Source organism: Scomber scombrus, chromosome 20, assembly GCF_963691925.1.
Source record: "Scomber scombrus chromosome 20, fScoSco1.1, whole genome shotgun sequence".
NCBI lineage: Eukaryota > Metazoa > Chordata > Actinopteri > Scombriformes > Scombridae > Scomber > Scomber scombrus.
In genome coordinates, this window is record NC_084989.1 from 14,837,219 (window position 1) to 14,852,744 (window position 15,526).

General features: G+C 38.5%; 2 protein-coding genes across 2 annotated transcripts; one reads left to right on the forward strand and one right to left on the reverse strand.

The window, feature by feature from the left end:
• Nucleotides 1–888: 888 nt before the first annotated feature.
• LOC134002650 (chymotrypsin-like elastase family member 1) lies at nt 889–3,049 on the reverse strand. The gene is made up of 8 exons (XM_062441990.1): nt 3,016–3,049; nt 2,847–2,941; nt 2,418–2,524; nt 2,088–2,216; nt 1,775–1,911; nt 1,542–1,687; nt 1,003–1,188; nt 889–900 (listed from the first exon to the last, which is right to left on the reverse strand). Exons 1-8 carry the CDS (start codon nt 3,047–3,049, stop codon nt 889–891), a joined length of 846 nt encoding a protein of 281 aa, XP_062297974.1.
• A 2,464-nt stretch (nt 3,050–5,513) lies between these two features.
• LOC134002257 (Golgi reassembly-stacking protein 1-like) lies at nt 5,514–10,702 on the forward strand. The gene is made up of 9 exons (XM_062441572.1): nt 5,514–5,668; nt 6,196–6,276; nt 7,404–7,607; nt 7,996–8,082; nt 8,186–8,316; nt 8,456–8,591; nt 8,707–8,824; nt 8,938–9,060; nt 9,663–10,702. Exons 1-9 carry the CDS (start codon nt 5,603–5,605, stop codon nt 9,929–9,931), a joined length of 1,215 nt encoding a protein of 404 aa, XP_062297556.1. The 5' UTR covers nt 5,514–5,602; the 3' UTR covers nt 9,932–10,702.
• Nucleotides 10,703–15,526: the final 4,824 nt, after the last annotated feature.

The following is a 15,526-nucleotide window of genomic DNA, read 5'->3' on the forward strand; positions in this document are numbered from 1 at the left end:
AAATGAGTTTCAAAGGTTTTATTTTCTAATGTACAAAAAACTGTATATTTTCTACAGAATTAAAATTAAATGTATAGATCACATTCACCTAAGGTTAAATGAAAGAACCGCCTTTTTGCCTTTTTGTGTGTGTAAACCACTGGAATTCATCTGTGGTTTCTGGTCTCCATGGTTAAGAGAAAAACACTGACTTTATGTGATGTCATGCTGTAGTCTCCTGACTACCACCACAAACATATGGCTGGAGATCTCAGACAAAAAGGAAATGTCGGGCCAGTGACTGCATATAGCTCACATGTGGCCATCATTAAGAATATTTGGTTGTTCAAAGTCTTAAAGGTAGATGTTGCAAAAATGTTTGGTTTTCTTTGATTTTGGCTACATCAAAAAGGTTTTACCCCTTACTGCCATGTAGCCACTTGAGTCGTTTTGCCTCAGAGAAGTCCAGTCCCTTTGGTCTTTGCCTGAAAACATCCATTAAAACATCCTTAGGAATTTTCCATCCTCTGGGGTTGCAGCTTGGGAGGTCAGAAGATCAGGATTTCTACTTAAAGTGGTATTCGCTAAGTGACCCTTAAATTGCGGCCTGTGTTTTCAGACTTGCTGGTTTCAAGCAAAGTACAACTACCCAGAATGCATCTAGAAAGCCATATATTTGTTGAGATTGTGAGAAATTACATTACAGTCCTGAGAAGAACCAGCATGCTGTTTAGTTTAAACATGAAGCACTTTCGCCACCCTTTGGATAAATTAAGAACTACATGCCAATGTGTGCTAGGCAATTTAAATTCACATCAAATGAATGTTACACACAAATAACTGGGATGCATTTTGAGGATTTTTATTTCACAGGTTCCATTTGGAAATTCGGATAAAACACTGTGCCATCTATCGAGCAATCTGAAAACACAAAAAGACACAAAAGTCAGGCAACTGAATCAATCAATCAATCAGTCAGTAATGAATTAATTAATCACAGTCTAGGATTACAACACACTTTACGGTCAAACACAGTGATCTAGTTAGCAGGAGGCTTACTGAATATATCCAATCAGTGAAGGACGACACTCTGGTGAAGACGGTGGGTTTAGTTGCTTGGTTGCAAAAGCCAGATGGACCGTAACTGACAACACCATGAACCCTCCAGATTCCATTCGTGAAGCAGTGCAGGGGGCCTCCAGAGTCGCCCTGGGACAGGTAGCAATAAGAACAGACACAAAAAATTGAGGGTCCAGTTTTGAGACTGTGCAATGACCAGTTAGGCCAATTCAGCCTCATTCATGCAGCTTTTTCTTAAACAATTAGGAAAAAAGGTGATGTGGGATGGTCTTTTGATCAAATGTATGGAAATGAAAAAAGTTTTATTGCCAGAAATAAAGGCCAAAGTATTGTCAAAAAGTAAGACTATTGCTTCTGATGTGTTCTTCTTTTGGAGGTGTTGCTACCTTTAACAATTCTAACAAATAATACACATTGTAATTTTGAGTTGAGGCAAACTGGTTGCCCTGCATTAGGAAAATGCACAAATTTGTCTGCTGTACCTGGCAGCCTGATATGACTCCATCCCCTCCAGCACAAATCATGGTCTCTAGAGCAATGTTGCCCCACCACGCAGGTGTTGAGCACACTGCATGCTCCACCACACCGATGGGAGCTTCCTGCAGGATGGCAGGGGCACTTCCTTGAGCTGTGAAAACAAATAGTGAATGCATAAATGTGAGCATGTCGTGTGTAGACATACAGTACAGAATATTTACTGCATGTGTCTACTCACAGTCCATCATTCCCCAGCCGGTGATGTAACAGGCGAAGTCATGAGGCAGTGTCTCACCAGGATAGGGAAATTCAGCTATAGCCACAAAGCCATTGTCGTACACACTTTCTGCCAGTCTCATTATGGCAATATCATTTCTAAAAGAAAGGGAAATATACAAAATTGTATCATGTAGTATAACAATCCTGAGTGTAAAAAATGCTCAAAACTCTGAAATTATTCCTGAGGGCCAATACTGCTGGTAAAATAATGGTTTTGAATATAGCCATTTTTAAATTGGGACTAAGTAAAGTTAAAAGGCCTATTACTTTACCCATTGGCAAGGTCTCCATTCCAGCCAGGGTGGACAATGATTTCTTCCACGCGAAGAAACTGCTCACTGCCTTCATACTCATACAGGTTATGTTCACCCACCACCACACGGTACAAACCAGGATCCGTGCTGATAGAGACATAAATCAAGAACATAATATGCTTATTTACAATCATCTATGCAGTAAACCAGGAATAAGCACATAACAGAATGTTCAAGAATTGTGCACGACTTTTTAGTGCATTTAGTTTGACAGTAAGACAGACTTCTAGATGTTACATGTTCAAATGTAAACATGGGAGGTGTAAAGTTGATGCCAAAAGCTCCAACCTGAGGATACAGTGAGCCGCAGTCATAATGTGAAAAGAACCAATGAGGGAGCCTCCACAGATGTGGTAGAAGTAACCATCATTGTATGAATTATACTGGAGAGAAGCCTGAGGGAAAACAATATGATGGAAATTAATATCTCTGTGATTTTTACTGTTCACCTGTTGACTTAATGAAAAATGAGAAAATTACACAATATACAATTTTGAACTGCCTAAAACATTTTGAACAAAAATACTGATAGTAATAAACCCTACTAAGCCTACAAATAACTTATCATCTTGGACAAAAGTATGCCAAAAGTGTTGAATGTTGATTACATTGATATACTTTTTGCACAACTAAGAAAAATCACTGAACTTAGGACACTCATTGTGATAATGCAAAATCTACTGCACTGTATCAGTAATTCTAAGATTATATATTTACCTGAGATTTCCAGAAGTTGGGTCTAGCATCCCAGCCTCCTACGACCCTCTCATTCTGCACGGCATAGTTGAAGGGTGGCTTAGCACAAATCAACCCTACAGAGTATAAGAATATAGTATAGAGCATTTAAAAAGTCTTGGTAATTGCAGCATGTTGAAGAATTTCTTACCAATGCAGGACAGAAAAGCCACGAGCCGAAACATGTTGGACCTGTGAGGTACAAACACAGTTGGGCTTTATTTATATCATTGTGAGACTGGCAGACCTTCAGAAAGTGTTGGGCAACTACAGCCTAAATCGCCATTATCAGCAATCCTTTTGGTTAATATTTGGTTAATATTAGACCAAATGTGCCCCTCATGTTATACTGAGAGATGGGGAACAAATGATTCACAGTGTGAGATTTCTTGACAGGAATTTATTTAAATCTGTCAAGATCCAAATCAGATACTATAAAGATTTTAAGATTCATGTGAAATATTATGTTGTATTTGTATGATTTAGAAACTTTGAAAAACAGGTGCTCACATTTCTTATCACCAGTGGGAAGAGAGCAGGTGCCGTCACAATAAGCAAAGGTCAACAAAACTGTGAATGGCACATCTTAACACAAAAACAGATAATCGTCTCAACAGCCAATGAGAAAAAGAAAATGTTCCACAGCCTGTTACAGTATCTGAGTTTATCAATCTTCAAACTTTTGAACAGGATGAGATAAATATGTGCAATAAATGTAGAACAAACATAAATAACTATTTGTGCATAAAAAGTTTCATTGCCTGTAGAAATGCATGAAGGGCATAGCAGCATTGTATGAAACACAAAACTTGTAATACATTACAATTATAAGCACTAGATAATGATAATGTTTGTTGAACGATTAAAGTGGTTGGTGAGTGACTAAAACTGCCTGAACATGTGCTGATGTATCTGGCAGGATGAGTGGAAATCAGCCCAAGCACGTTTATTTGTATAGCCAGTTCAACAACAAGGCAATTCAAAGTGCTTCACATAAAACATTAAAGGCATTAAGTTAAAGTGAAAAATAAACACATTATAATAGGACATATAGATATATATAAATATAATTAATTAATAGTGTTAAACAGTTAAGAGAATAGAAAATTACATTTTTAGCCCTAAACCATTCAGTGAATCAGAAACAGCTGTCTGACCAATTGTTTAGGGAGACCTGTAAAGGCACTGTTACAGTAAGTGTAATAATTAGTGTCGCTTTTTCAATATCTGTTTTAGAACTTCCATAAGCTGAAAGGGTCGTTGATGGTGGTGTTGAAGGTTGTGAGTCACATATGTGTAGGAATTGGCAGGATTGCCCATTGGAATTTGTACTTAATTTGATATACTTTAATTTTGTGAGTTGAGCTGAGATGCTGTTGCTGTTGTCATTCCCTCAACCTGCCTCATGGTGGTGACGGGGAGGAGGTGCTTTGCACACAGAAAGCAAAGAAATTAAAAAGCAGCAGTCACAGTGTGGTTGCCTAGAGGAACACCATGACAAAGATTATTTTGGGGACTTCACAAATGAGAATGAAGGGTTTTTGAAAGTATGGGAAGGTGAAAGTGAATAACAATGATTACTGTGATGACAGAGATTTTCATACCAACCACACTGACCGCAATCACTATGGGCCTCAATGTTTGGATCACTTAGGCTACTGGCCAAGAGTCGGGAGGAAATACTGAAAAAAATAAGTTATCAAGTATGGTTTTCATTCCCTCCCACAACGGAGCATCAAATTTCAACTCCTTCAAGATGGAAATCATCCTTACACATGATGAAGATCACCCTTTGTGTGTTAATGATCAGTCAATCAATCAAAGTGAAATTTTTAAATCAAATTAACAACATAAGCTACCTGCTGTACTAGTTTAGCTAACCAGTTATCTATCAAATTATTAGTTGTAAAAAGAGATGCAAAATTAAATTCATTACAACAGCTCTGCTATACATTTTATGAAGCTTATACATTGTTGACATTTTGAAGAAAGTGATAAATCTGCGTTGTGTTTATTATTGAGGTCATAGTGGGTGATGGTGGAGTATTAGGGTGCATTATAATGAATGGTGCTACTAATATTTTGTCGACACCATTAACATACATGAGGGGTGCAAAATATTAGGAAGACCAGTCAATATAATGCACGGTAGTATGCCACCACTACTTAGTACGACCTCAGTAATAAACAAAGTAGAATTATCACCTTTTTGACAATGTTAACAAAAACTTAAAATGTATAAAGATGTAGAATTTATGGATGAGTTGTTGTATTGGATTGAATTAGATTGCACAGGTGTACCGAATGAAGCAGCCGGAGACTGTATATATAACATTAATGAAATGCTGAATTAGTTTACCACAGCGGTGCTCCAATTAAGACTACAATCTGCCAATTATTTATGTGTAAAATGTTCTTGTTAAATGTCCGAAAACGTTTTTTCATTCATCAGACTTTCGAGCTCTTACACTAGCGTTGTCTGTTGCTAGGCAACCGCGTAAAGCACAGCTTCGAGGACGGCTAATCGAACACAGGCTGTTCTGTGTCGTCACGGAGCTCGAACACGGCACTGCTCGATTTTTCTGGCATCTTTGTTTATTAGCTTTGCCTGCTGTCAACCTGGCAGAACAACATGCGCTAACATAGCTAGCTTCAGTCAGACGTGTAGCCTCCAGTAATGACTCCTAACGCCATCCTACCTCAGTGACAGTCTATCAGTCATAACATAACTGAACACAATGGGTTTACCGCAGAGCTCTTTTTTGTCGGACGGGGGAACTAACAGCGGATATCATGTGCATGGGGTACGTTGTTGTAGCGTGACTTAACTACTGCAAGGTTGTATTAATGACAGTCCTCGGTTTCCTCCCTACGGCTCCTGTTTTTTTTAATGTGGGTTAACGTTATCTGTTTTTCGCTCACTGACTTGGTAACCATACTAATTGTTAGGCCTGGACTGTAGTTGTTGCCGAAACCCAAAAGTTGGTTGGTGAGGTTATTTTATACATGTAGCTAATTTGTGAAACCGTGGCCAGCTTCATAATGGTGTCCGCCTATGATGAGGTGGCATTTGGCACATACCCAACCTATTTGACAGTCATAATTTAGGGTTTGACTGTAGCAACTGCTGGATACAAGCGTGGATGTTTTGTAAAGTCACATAATAATATATTTAATATGTTAGGAGCAGCTGTGCAGGACAATATCTCGCATTGAGGATCCCTGTCCCCAAATTTTACAACTGCAATGCCCTGACGTGACGCATGGGGGCGACGGTAACAATATCCCCTTTCAAATAAACCAATACAATATGTGTTCTTCTATATTTCAGGTACAAGAGGACTCCCCTGCCCTGAGAGCAGGACTGGAGCCATTCTTTGACTTCATTCTCTCTATTGGAAATACTAGACTTGTGAGTAGACTCAAATGATGCTCAAGTCAAGCGTAGCTTTGGCATGTGTTATCATCAAATGCAAAACATTGCACAGAATGTTTATTTCAAATTAAGTAATCTTTGGTTTGGGGTTAAGTATTTACTTTGAGGGAACTTATGGAATTGACTTGTGAATCAGACAGGTGATGTGAGGATAAAATAACCAGCAACCAGATAAAAAGTGAGACTTAAATCACTCAGGATAAATGTATCACTAAGTCACATTAGTTTAGTTTAGTTGAAAGTATTGAAAGCAGTTCTGATGGGTTTTTTTTTAATGAGGAGCACAGCAACAATGAGAGCAGTGTTTGGTTGATATGCATGAATAAGCTCATGAAATTAAAACAGTAGATATTGTAGTAAAAATGCTGTCAACCTTATACATATATATATGTTTAAAGATCATGTTCCATCATAAATCCTGAGGTGTTATTATCATGATTGCCTTATATGCTTATAAACCATTTTATATGAATTTATTGTATTCTCCTCTCTTGGTTCATACATTTGAACTTGCATATAAGTCAATATAAGGCCTAAGCATTCATATCAAATGGCTACCCTCCAAAGTAACAACTCTCTTAGTGCAAAATTTCCTCTATGTGTTGCTATCCCTCCATTGTAGCTCAACAAGGAAATACTGATCGAAGGAATTTGGCACTAAAAAGTATTCAACTTTGCAAGAGAACCATTGGATTTCTTCACAGGAAGTTGCAGTTTTATGAAATATATATTTATTGGACAACAAAATGAATATATAAGTTTTGGCCTGGTCCAATTAACTCATTTTGGACTACCTTGGTGTACGTTGTTGTGGCCCTCTATGGATTTTATTTTGCTTTGATATGCTTTTAAATGTTTTTTTTAATATAATTCTATTGTAATGTGCAACTTCTGTGTGTTTTTACTGCAAACGATATTTGACAGCCAGTTTTTCTTTCCCCTTGATAAAATTTTTCCTACAGGTCTGAATTATAGCCTCAGGAGAGAAAGTGACCTTACAGTCTGCTGCCATAATCTGATTTCATGTTCTTTTACATGGATGCTGGCTCGCCATGTCTGTGCTCTCACAGCTGGGTTAGTCCATATTTCTGTGTTCTTTCCAGAATAAAGAAAGTGACTTGCTGAAAGACCTTCTAAAAGCCAATGTGGAGAAACCGGTTAAACTTGAAGTGTACAACTCTAAAACCCAGCGGGTGAGAGAACTGGAGGTGACACCCAGTAACATGTGGGGTGGTCAGGGTCTACTGGGTGCTAGTGTCCGCTTCTGCAGCTTTGAAGGAGCCAATGAAAACGTGTGGCATGTCTTGGTAAGTCTAGTGTAGTAGGTGCATTTATTTTTGTTGCTTTCTTAGATATAAAAAATGTAGAAAAGATGGCATAAAAGGATTTTTTTTAAAAATCAAATTAACTGTAAAAGTATTAATTTTCTATCTTGCTAGTGAATCCTAACAGTAGAAAACACTTTGAGTCATATTTTTTTGTTATGTGTGCCAGCAGCCACTGAGTAGTACCACTTGATTGTTATCGTTATTGTTCAGAAATTTCCACATAACAGAGCAAAATGATTCTTAGTTATATCAAACAATAACTTATCTCTTGATGGCAAACTATAGTCCTGTTCCAAAAGTAATTTTGTTTAATCTATATTGAGGTTTTGAATATAAAATGCTTGACTGACCGTCTTTCCCTCATTAGGATGTGGAAGCCAATTCTCCTGCAGCGTTAGCTGGCCTTATTGCACATCATGACTTCATTGTTGGAGCTGACCAGGTGTTGCAAGATGTAAGTTTTTGTCTTTTATTCATAACAAGCTGACCAAAAAGGCAAAGGCATATATGAACAAAGTCTACAACAATATCTCTCTCGTTTTGTGTTACCCATGCAGTCAGAGGATTTCTTTTCTTTGATTGAAGCCAATGAGGGGAAACCTCTGAAGCTGCTTGTGTACAACACACAGAGTGACCACTGCAGAGAAGTAGTGGTGACTCCCAATGGAGCATGGGGAGGAGAGGGAAGGTAGGTATTATATCTTCAAACTGAAGTGGAAATGTTTTTTTTGAATTGCTGCAACCTTTTATTATCATCTCACAAGTATGTAATCAGACAAAATAAACATTTACAGCAATACCCTTGCCTTGTTTGTGTTAAATTTTAGCTTGGGCTGCGGTATCGGCTATGGCTACTTGCACAGAATCCCAACCCGTCAAGTTCAGCCCAACACTGAGAATAAAAGTGTTCTACAATCCACACTAACAGGCAACAGTGAAGAAGTGGTTGCAAGTGACACTGAGGTACATCTTGCCACATCTTTCACATTTACACAACAATAAATGTTCTTTGTTAGAATTTTTACTTTAGTGATGTGGATTACTAGTCTGACATACAGTGCATGTTATCTGTCCTCAGCTGCCCCCAGTGAATGCAGGTGGACCCACTGGTGTCAACGAAACAGGTTTGAATCAAATTGAAGGAGCTGTGCAGGAGCTGTGTGTTACCTCACCCACACAGTCAGCCTTGGACTTTGGTAACCAGAACTGCTTTTAGGACTTTTAATTTGTTTTCAGTGTCTGATTTCAGTTGACATACTCTTTGTTTTCACACACCTTAAAATGGACATTTGTTCTATGTGAATGGCAGACATTTCCAACATATCCGAGGCAGTAACTCCAGACTTGTCAGACATGGTTTCCACCAATGACATCGGCTACAGCTCCATGTTTGCTAATTATGGAGATGATACCTGTGATCAGTTCAGCTTGGGTGAGTACCTCTACAAGTGATTGAATTCTGCAGCTTAATGGTGCAATTACATGTTTTCAATTCCGTTGTATGAATTTTTATGATTAAAACCAGCTATTGTTTGCACATCTCATTTAATTGTTTAGGTGGTGCATTTTTTCTTATTCCCGAGGAATAAAAATAGTCGCCTAATTAAGGAAAATGTGATTTTTCATAAAGACATTAGCAACTTGCTAAAAAATGCAGTAACAATCTAAAACATCAGTTCGGTAGGGTTTTGGTGTGATTCTGTTATCTACCTTTTACCCACTTTGTCATTATATCCACATTACCAATGATTATTTATCAAACATTTCATCATGTAAATATTTTGTGAAAGCATCAAGAGTCATCTCTACATTATCGTTGCAATATCGATATCGAGGTATTTGGTCAAATATATCGTGATACTTGATTTTGTCCATATCACCGAGCCCTACAACCCAGTCCTACACTGACCAGGCTTTAAAATAGCTCAGCTTTTACTAGAAACTTGATGGAAAAGTTAGTCACACTATACATTAAATATAAGAGACTGATTGTTTATAACATTTTTAACTCCCAGCAACACTTATTTCTTACAGATACCTCATCTGCAGACCAAAGAGCTTCATCTCCAGAGAAGGAAGAAGATTCAGACCACCAGCAAACGGTGCAGGGTCATGTTTTAGACCTGATCACCAGCACTTCTCCAAACAGTGAGGGCGTTGATGACATCATTGGCCTTGAAGTCACCACAGAGAACCTGCCTGACACAACTATCCCAGAGGTGCAAGATAATAATTCTGAGCACTCAAGCTCAGCCCAGATTATGGAGGAAGAAACTTCTGAGAGTGCAGTGACGGAAAGTTAAAAGGACTGCTTCACTGCTGATAATTAACGCTGGTTCAAGCTGACTTGCATAACAGGAGATTTAGAACACATTATGACACCGAAAGCTTCCCTTATGACTAAGTTGTTTCACTGGAGCTATTTTTTAATTTCCAAGAGTTTTATTTGTACACAGGTGCCATTGCTGCATGCTCAATTGCACATTTAAGAAATATTTTATGTTGACTGAAAAGACTAGAAAGGCAGGTGCAATATGAATGTAGTTCATGTTTTACTCATACTACTCAGCATCAAACAGGATGAAGCCTTAGCTGAATCTTAGCTGCTATTTATCAGTCATCCTGGTTTGCACTAAAAAGCCAAAGGTTAAGAATATTTCTTGTTACTCTTGCCGCTATCACCTCATTAATGGTATGAAACACTGTAGAAGAATAATGCTTTAGCTGGAATTCATGCAAATCCATCATGTGGTTTTTATGTTTTTGAATATGGGTTTTATGCTTTTACTTTCTGATAGGTTGAGTTGGAGGTAAATTCATATGTAGAAAGAAAAGTTCTTTTAAATCTCAGGCATTTACTGTTAAGCCTCTTTGCCTTATGTCTCGTTTGAAGTCTTTTCATATGTTGTGGGTTCAACTTTCAGTTTTTGTAAATGAGCAGCACATTGTTGACACGTTTGATGCAGCTCTGATTGTTTTGTGTTTCTCTTCTTGACAAATATTTCAGTTCAATTATGCTCCTGATTTTTACGGATGGGCAAAAATATTCAAATATTTATTAAAAAATAAGCTAATCAAGATAAAGCTGCAGCAGTCTGGTGTCTTTTTTAGAAAATTCGATATAAGCAAAAATGTGATTGTTTTATGTATTTTAACCTCAAAACAGGCACATGTTGATAACAAGACCAGGCATTTATACAGGAGTGAGTTCATACTTTGAGCCAGCAGGTGTCAGCAAACACTTCATTATAGGTCTGAACGAAGAAAGCTTGAGTTTTCTGCCACTGCAGCTTCAAAGATTTGGTGCCTTATATTATTTTCAAAAACAAATGAAGTGAAATGAATGAATGTTTGATGAAAAATCACATCTCTTCTTTCAACCGTTATGTATGATAACAGGATAAGTGATCTGTTATTTGCTCCAGTAGAAAGGGGGCAGCTTGATTTAGAGAGGTATGAAAAACTTAACACAGATGCTTCTAAGACCTGGTGACATGATGCATCATTTGTCACATAATGCTGCACATGTTATGCTAGGAAAAGTCATCTCCAAAAAGGGGCATCAAACATTCAGTTACAGATATTCTATATATTATATAATGTAAAATCGATAGTTCTTCAGGTCGTTATGTGGGGGATCAATGTTTGCTTATTATTATTTCTCGCTAATTGATCACATCCCTAAGGATCTCTGTGTTCGGATTAATGGACTGTATCAAGCATCAACCATTTATGGTAATCTCATAATCGCCTCAATTTCTCATTAAAAAAAACAAAAAACTTTTATGAATCAGAATGACTAAATACTGAAAACACTGAGAAATGTGAGGGGAAAAAAGCAGGGAAGCTACAGTAGTGAGATGTAGCAGAGGGGGAATATGCCTAAATTATTTACCAGGGCACTCCTCAGTTAGAGGGGGGATGGGCATTAAGGGAAAGAAAAGACTGTGTGGGGGAAGACAGAGAAGAGGGAGATGGATTTGTCTATCCACCAGAGAGTGGTGTTCTTCAGAAACACCTGTCTGTCTGTGTATGTGTATCAGTGTGTGTGTGTGTGTGTGTGTGTGTGTGTTAAATAAGGATTATGCTTCTAAGGTATAAGAAGTAGCCTGTTAGCTTTGGCTCTACCTGCACACTGAAATGTAATGATGCTGAAATTTCATACATTTAAAGCTTGACTTCAGTCGCAAATTAGATTTATATTTTTACTACTCAGGGTGAACATGCCGTTTCATTGCCTCTATGTTATTGGTTTGTAACATTAAGTTAACATTATTTGAAGAAGCAGCCCGAGGCAAAAGCCAGCATCTGCATGCCAGGAGGAGCCAATAGGTGAAGTGTAAAGGCGGGCCACCTCTGGAGGAACATGCCTTGCCTTCGTTTTCTGCTTTTTCTGAGATTGTTTCAAAGGACACTGTGACGCAGCTGAACCCGCTTGTCAGCTTAGCTTTATCTCAACCCCTGAGAGACTCGGCTCACAGGCACCAGCATAGTGCCCGTTGCCTTAGCCTGTCGTTGCAGCATGACAAATTGTGAAATAGAATAAGTACAGAGAAAGAGAGAAGAGGAGGGGTGGGGGGCCATGGATTAAATACTCTAGGTAAAGAGATAAGGCATTGAAAACTGAGCGAGTAATTGCTTCAAAGACTGATCACACATCCCCACAAAAAACAAACAAACTACATCTCGCTTTATTTAACCCTTTGGCTGATGTGAATTTGTAGTGGAGTGTCACTGAAAAATCAGCATGTTCAAGTGACATGTTTATGGCATGTAAGAGTGAGATAAAATGCTACAAACAGCCACATAACTGGTCCTGTGTGGGCCAAAAATCCCTAAGACATTCACAGACTTCTATTTTCAGTTTTTGTCACCTTCCTACCATAATCACACCTATACTGGCATGATCCAACCTATATTTGGAAGAGCTGGGAGCTTTTATTTGCATACAAGCATCATGCAGTGTTCTTCACTTGTGCATCACAGAGCCTGGGAATAATTTCAGTAAGTGCCCATCTGTGTTAGACCACCAATGCACAGGCTTTAATTACATTCATTCATGCAAGAGAACTATCACTCTGAGGGGTCTGAATTCATTAGGAAGTCGTTTTTATATCCTGTTTGATCCAATTTGTACATAAGATTTCCTTCATTTCCGCCCAGTAAATATTGTGCTTTTTCATCGATTTGCTCAAATATTACAGATCCTAAACATGCAGTAGCCTTTAAGAACAAGTAGTTCACAGTACAAAGAGCCAATATATCGTGTTGCTTTAATTAGCCTACAATGCACACCCTGTAGCTCTGATCTACAGTGTGTAAGCAAACCAAATAAGAAGCAGCGCTGTTGGTAGTAGAGTTAACAATGCAACAAGTCCTCATATTAGTCCTCATATATTGTCATTGTCTTCCCAAGCAGCTTCCTGTGACAAAATATGATTCATATGAATGTTTTCTTTTTTTTTTTATCATTTTGGGGGTATTTTATGCCTTTATTATCTGACAGTAGACAGATGACAGGAAATGTGGGACGAGAGAGAGATAGCGAATGACTTAAAAGTCCCTGGCCAGACACAAACCGGGACATGGCAGTTCAGCACTTAGGACACCCTATATAGCATTTTCTGATCTGCCACTCCTATAGGTAAGGTTTGATTATGTTTGGGAAACAAAAGCTGCTTTGTTGAGATTGAAATGTTGTTTTGTTTTGTTTGCTGTCTTTTGGTAGGAGATTGAGAACCATAATTTCTACTTTCAAAGTCAGACACTTTTAAGATCATGAAAAAATAACTACTTGATGAAAGGAATAGTTCAACATTATGGGACTACTTAAATCACTTAATCACTAAGAGTTACATTAGAAGATTGATAGCACTTAATTTCTGTCTTCTCATCAAACTCTAAAGAAAGAGCAAAAAGATAGATCCCAAAATGTTGAACTATTCCTTTAAGGTAAGAAAGGTCATGGCTGACAGCCTAAAACAATGTCACTCTGTTTCTGTCTTTTCTTCTGGGAACATTAGTCATTATTAGCACGACCACACTCGGTCTCTTGTCACTAGTCACTAATAACACTAATGATGACTGTTCTATTCAACTGTCCGAATAAAGCAGTTGGAATGAATTCAGCCGTTTATTAATTTTATTTCTTACAGCTGTGCTTTTCATGCTGAGACCATTCTCAGCTACATCCGTTTCTGCGATCTTTGTCCCCCCCTCTCTCTCTCTCTTTCTCTCTCTCTCTCTCTCTCTCTCTCTCTCTCTCTCTCTCTCTCTCTCTCTCTCTCTCTCTCTCTCTCTCTCTCTCTCTCTCTCTCTCTCTCTCTCTCTCTCTTTCTCTCTCTCTCTCTCTCTCTTATATCAGAAGCAGCTACGTCACTAAAAATACATCTTTTATCGTGCAATTTGTGCCCATCTCCTGATGACAAAAGAATGAAAGATAAGGCAAACAGGATGCAGCAGCCAATAAGGGGGTTAAGTGAGGGTTTTCTGCTTGCTTTCCAATACTAATTGCCATTCAGCAGGGGTGAGGAGCTGGACACACACAGGACAGCACACATTGTTCAACTGTCAGGATGACCCTGCTGATGTCAAGTCTGCACCCATCTGCTACTGTGGCTCCCTCTACTCCAACCCGAAAAAATGACTTTTGGTGTACTTTTTTCAGTGTCACTGTAAAATCCAAGGCATGTAATTTGTCAACCAGATTGCTTCTTTAATTATCATCCAATCATGTACTCATCCCCCATGTGATTTCATTATTTTCTTTCGTGTAATTCTTCTTCAATCATTTTGATATTTTGCCATGAGTTGCTCATAACAGTTATATAATTTGGAAGCAAAATTGTATCCTGGATGCATCCGTATGAAGTTAAACAGTGATGTCACTATTACTAGGCTGCTGCTTTCATCATGACACAAAAAAACAAGACACTAAAACAGACACATTTGGCAGCCCACTATGTATAAATCTCAAGCTACTGCAACTTCATGCAGCTGGCATTTTTGTCTCTCAATTTTTTCACTTTTTTTTTGTGTGACGGATCAGATCGCCCTTTTGTTCTGGTGAGGAGCAGCAGATGAAACAGAGGGATAAGGGTTTGGCTCAGCCTCTCGCAGTGAATATGAGTGAATGGAGAAACACAACTCGGCACGTTCCCTGCTGTTTTCCTGTGTCTGTGACATATTTGCTGTGACATCTCCACCACTACCCAGGCTTAGTTTTGACCCGATAGGGAGCTGTCTCTTACAGTTAACCTCATTTACCAGTTAACTGTCGCCCCTCAGGGCAATGCATGCCTGGATTTGCTTTGCCCTCCTCAGTCAACATATATAAACTTATACACGATATAGCATGCAAGTCACAAAAGGACCCACAAAGCATGAATATTTGAATTTTGCAGCATTAGCTTGAATGTCAGAAACACCGGGGTAATGATTTTGTCATCTAGAAAATGTGGTGGTTATTGTTAGGTAAGGCTGTGAAACTGGAGCAGGACATGGTGTTCATGTAGGTCTGCAGTTACCAAATGTTGCAGGTGCAGTGCAGACATATTTGGTAATTTGCATAAATCCCAGTTTTGATTTCAGTGTTCCACAGCACATCCAACCAAAAGAAATCTTGAAATCTGCACAGTATGTTCCCAAAAATGTTGTAACCACATGGGGATCACATAATTGTGATGCATTGCAGCCCAGAAAAAAGCCTGGATATGAGTGTACCAATTTTCCTCCATTGATGAATAAAATCCTCTGTCACATGATTTATCATCCACTTAAACAAACAGCCCTCTGCACTTATTTCCAATTGTAGCTCCTTCAATCAGCTTTGTGTGTGCATGTGTGTGTGTGCGTGTGTTCATGAACAGAGCACAGCCTGAATTTGACAACACAGCGTG

Coding starts and splice junctions, on each gene's coding strand:
- LOC134002257 (XM_062441572.1), top strand. CDS start 5,603: ATGGGTTTACCGCAGAGCTCTTTTTTGTCGGACGGGGGAACTAACAGC. Junction 8,317..8,455: donor GCATGGGGAGGAGAGGGAAG/GTAGGTATTATA, acceptor GTTAAATTTTAG/CTTGGGCTGCGGTATCGGCT. Junction 8,592..8,706: donor TGGTTGCAAGTGACACTGAG/GTACATCTTGCC, acceptor ATCTGTCCTCAG/CTGCCCCCAGTGAATGCAGG.
- LOC134002650 (XM_062441990.1), bottom strand. CDS start 3,049: ATGTTTCGGCTCGTGGCTTTTCTGTCCTGCATTG. Junction 2,942..3,015: donor GGCTTTTCTGTCCTGCATTG/GTAAGAAATTCT, acceptor TATACTCTGTAG/GGTTGATTTGTGCTAAGCCA. Junction 2,525..2,846: donor CCAACTTCTGGAAATCTCAG/GTAAATATATAA, acceptor GTTTTCCCTCAG/GCTTCTCTCCAGTATAATTC.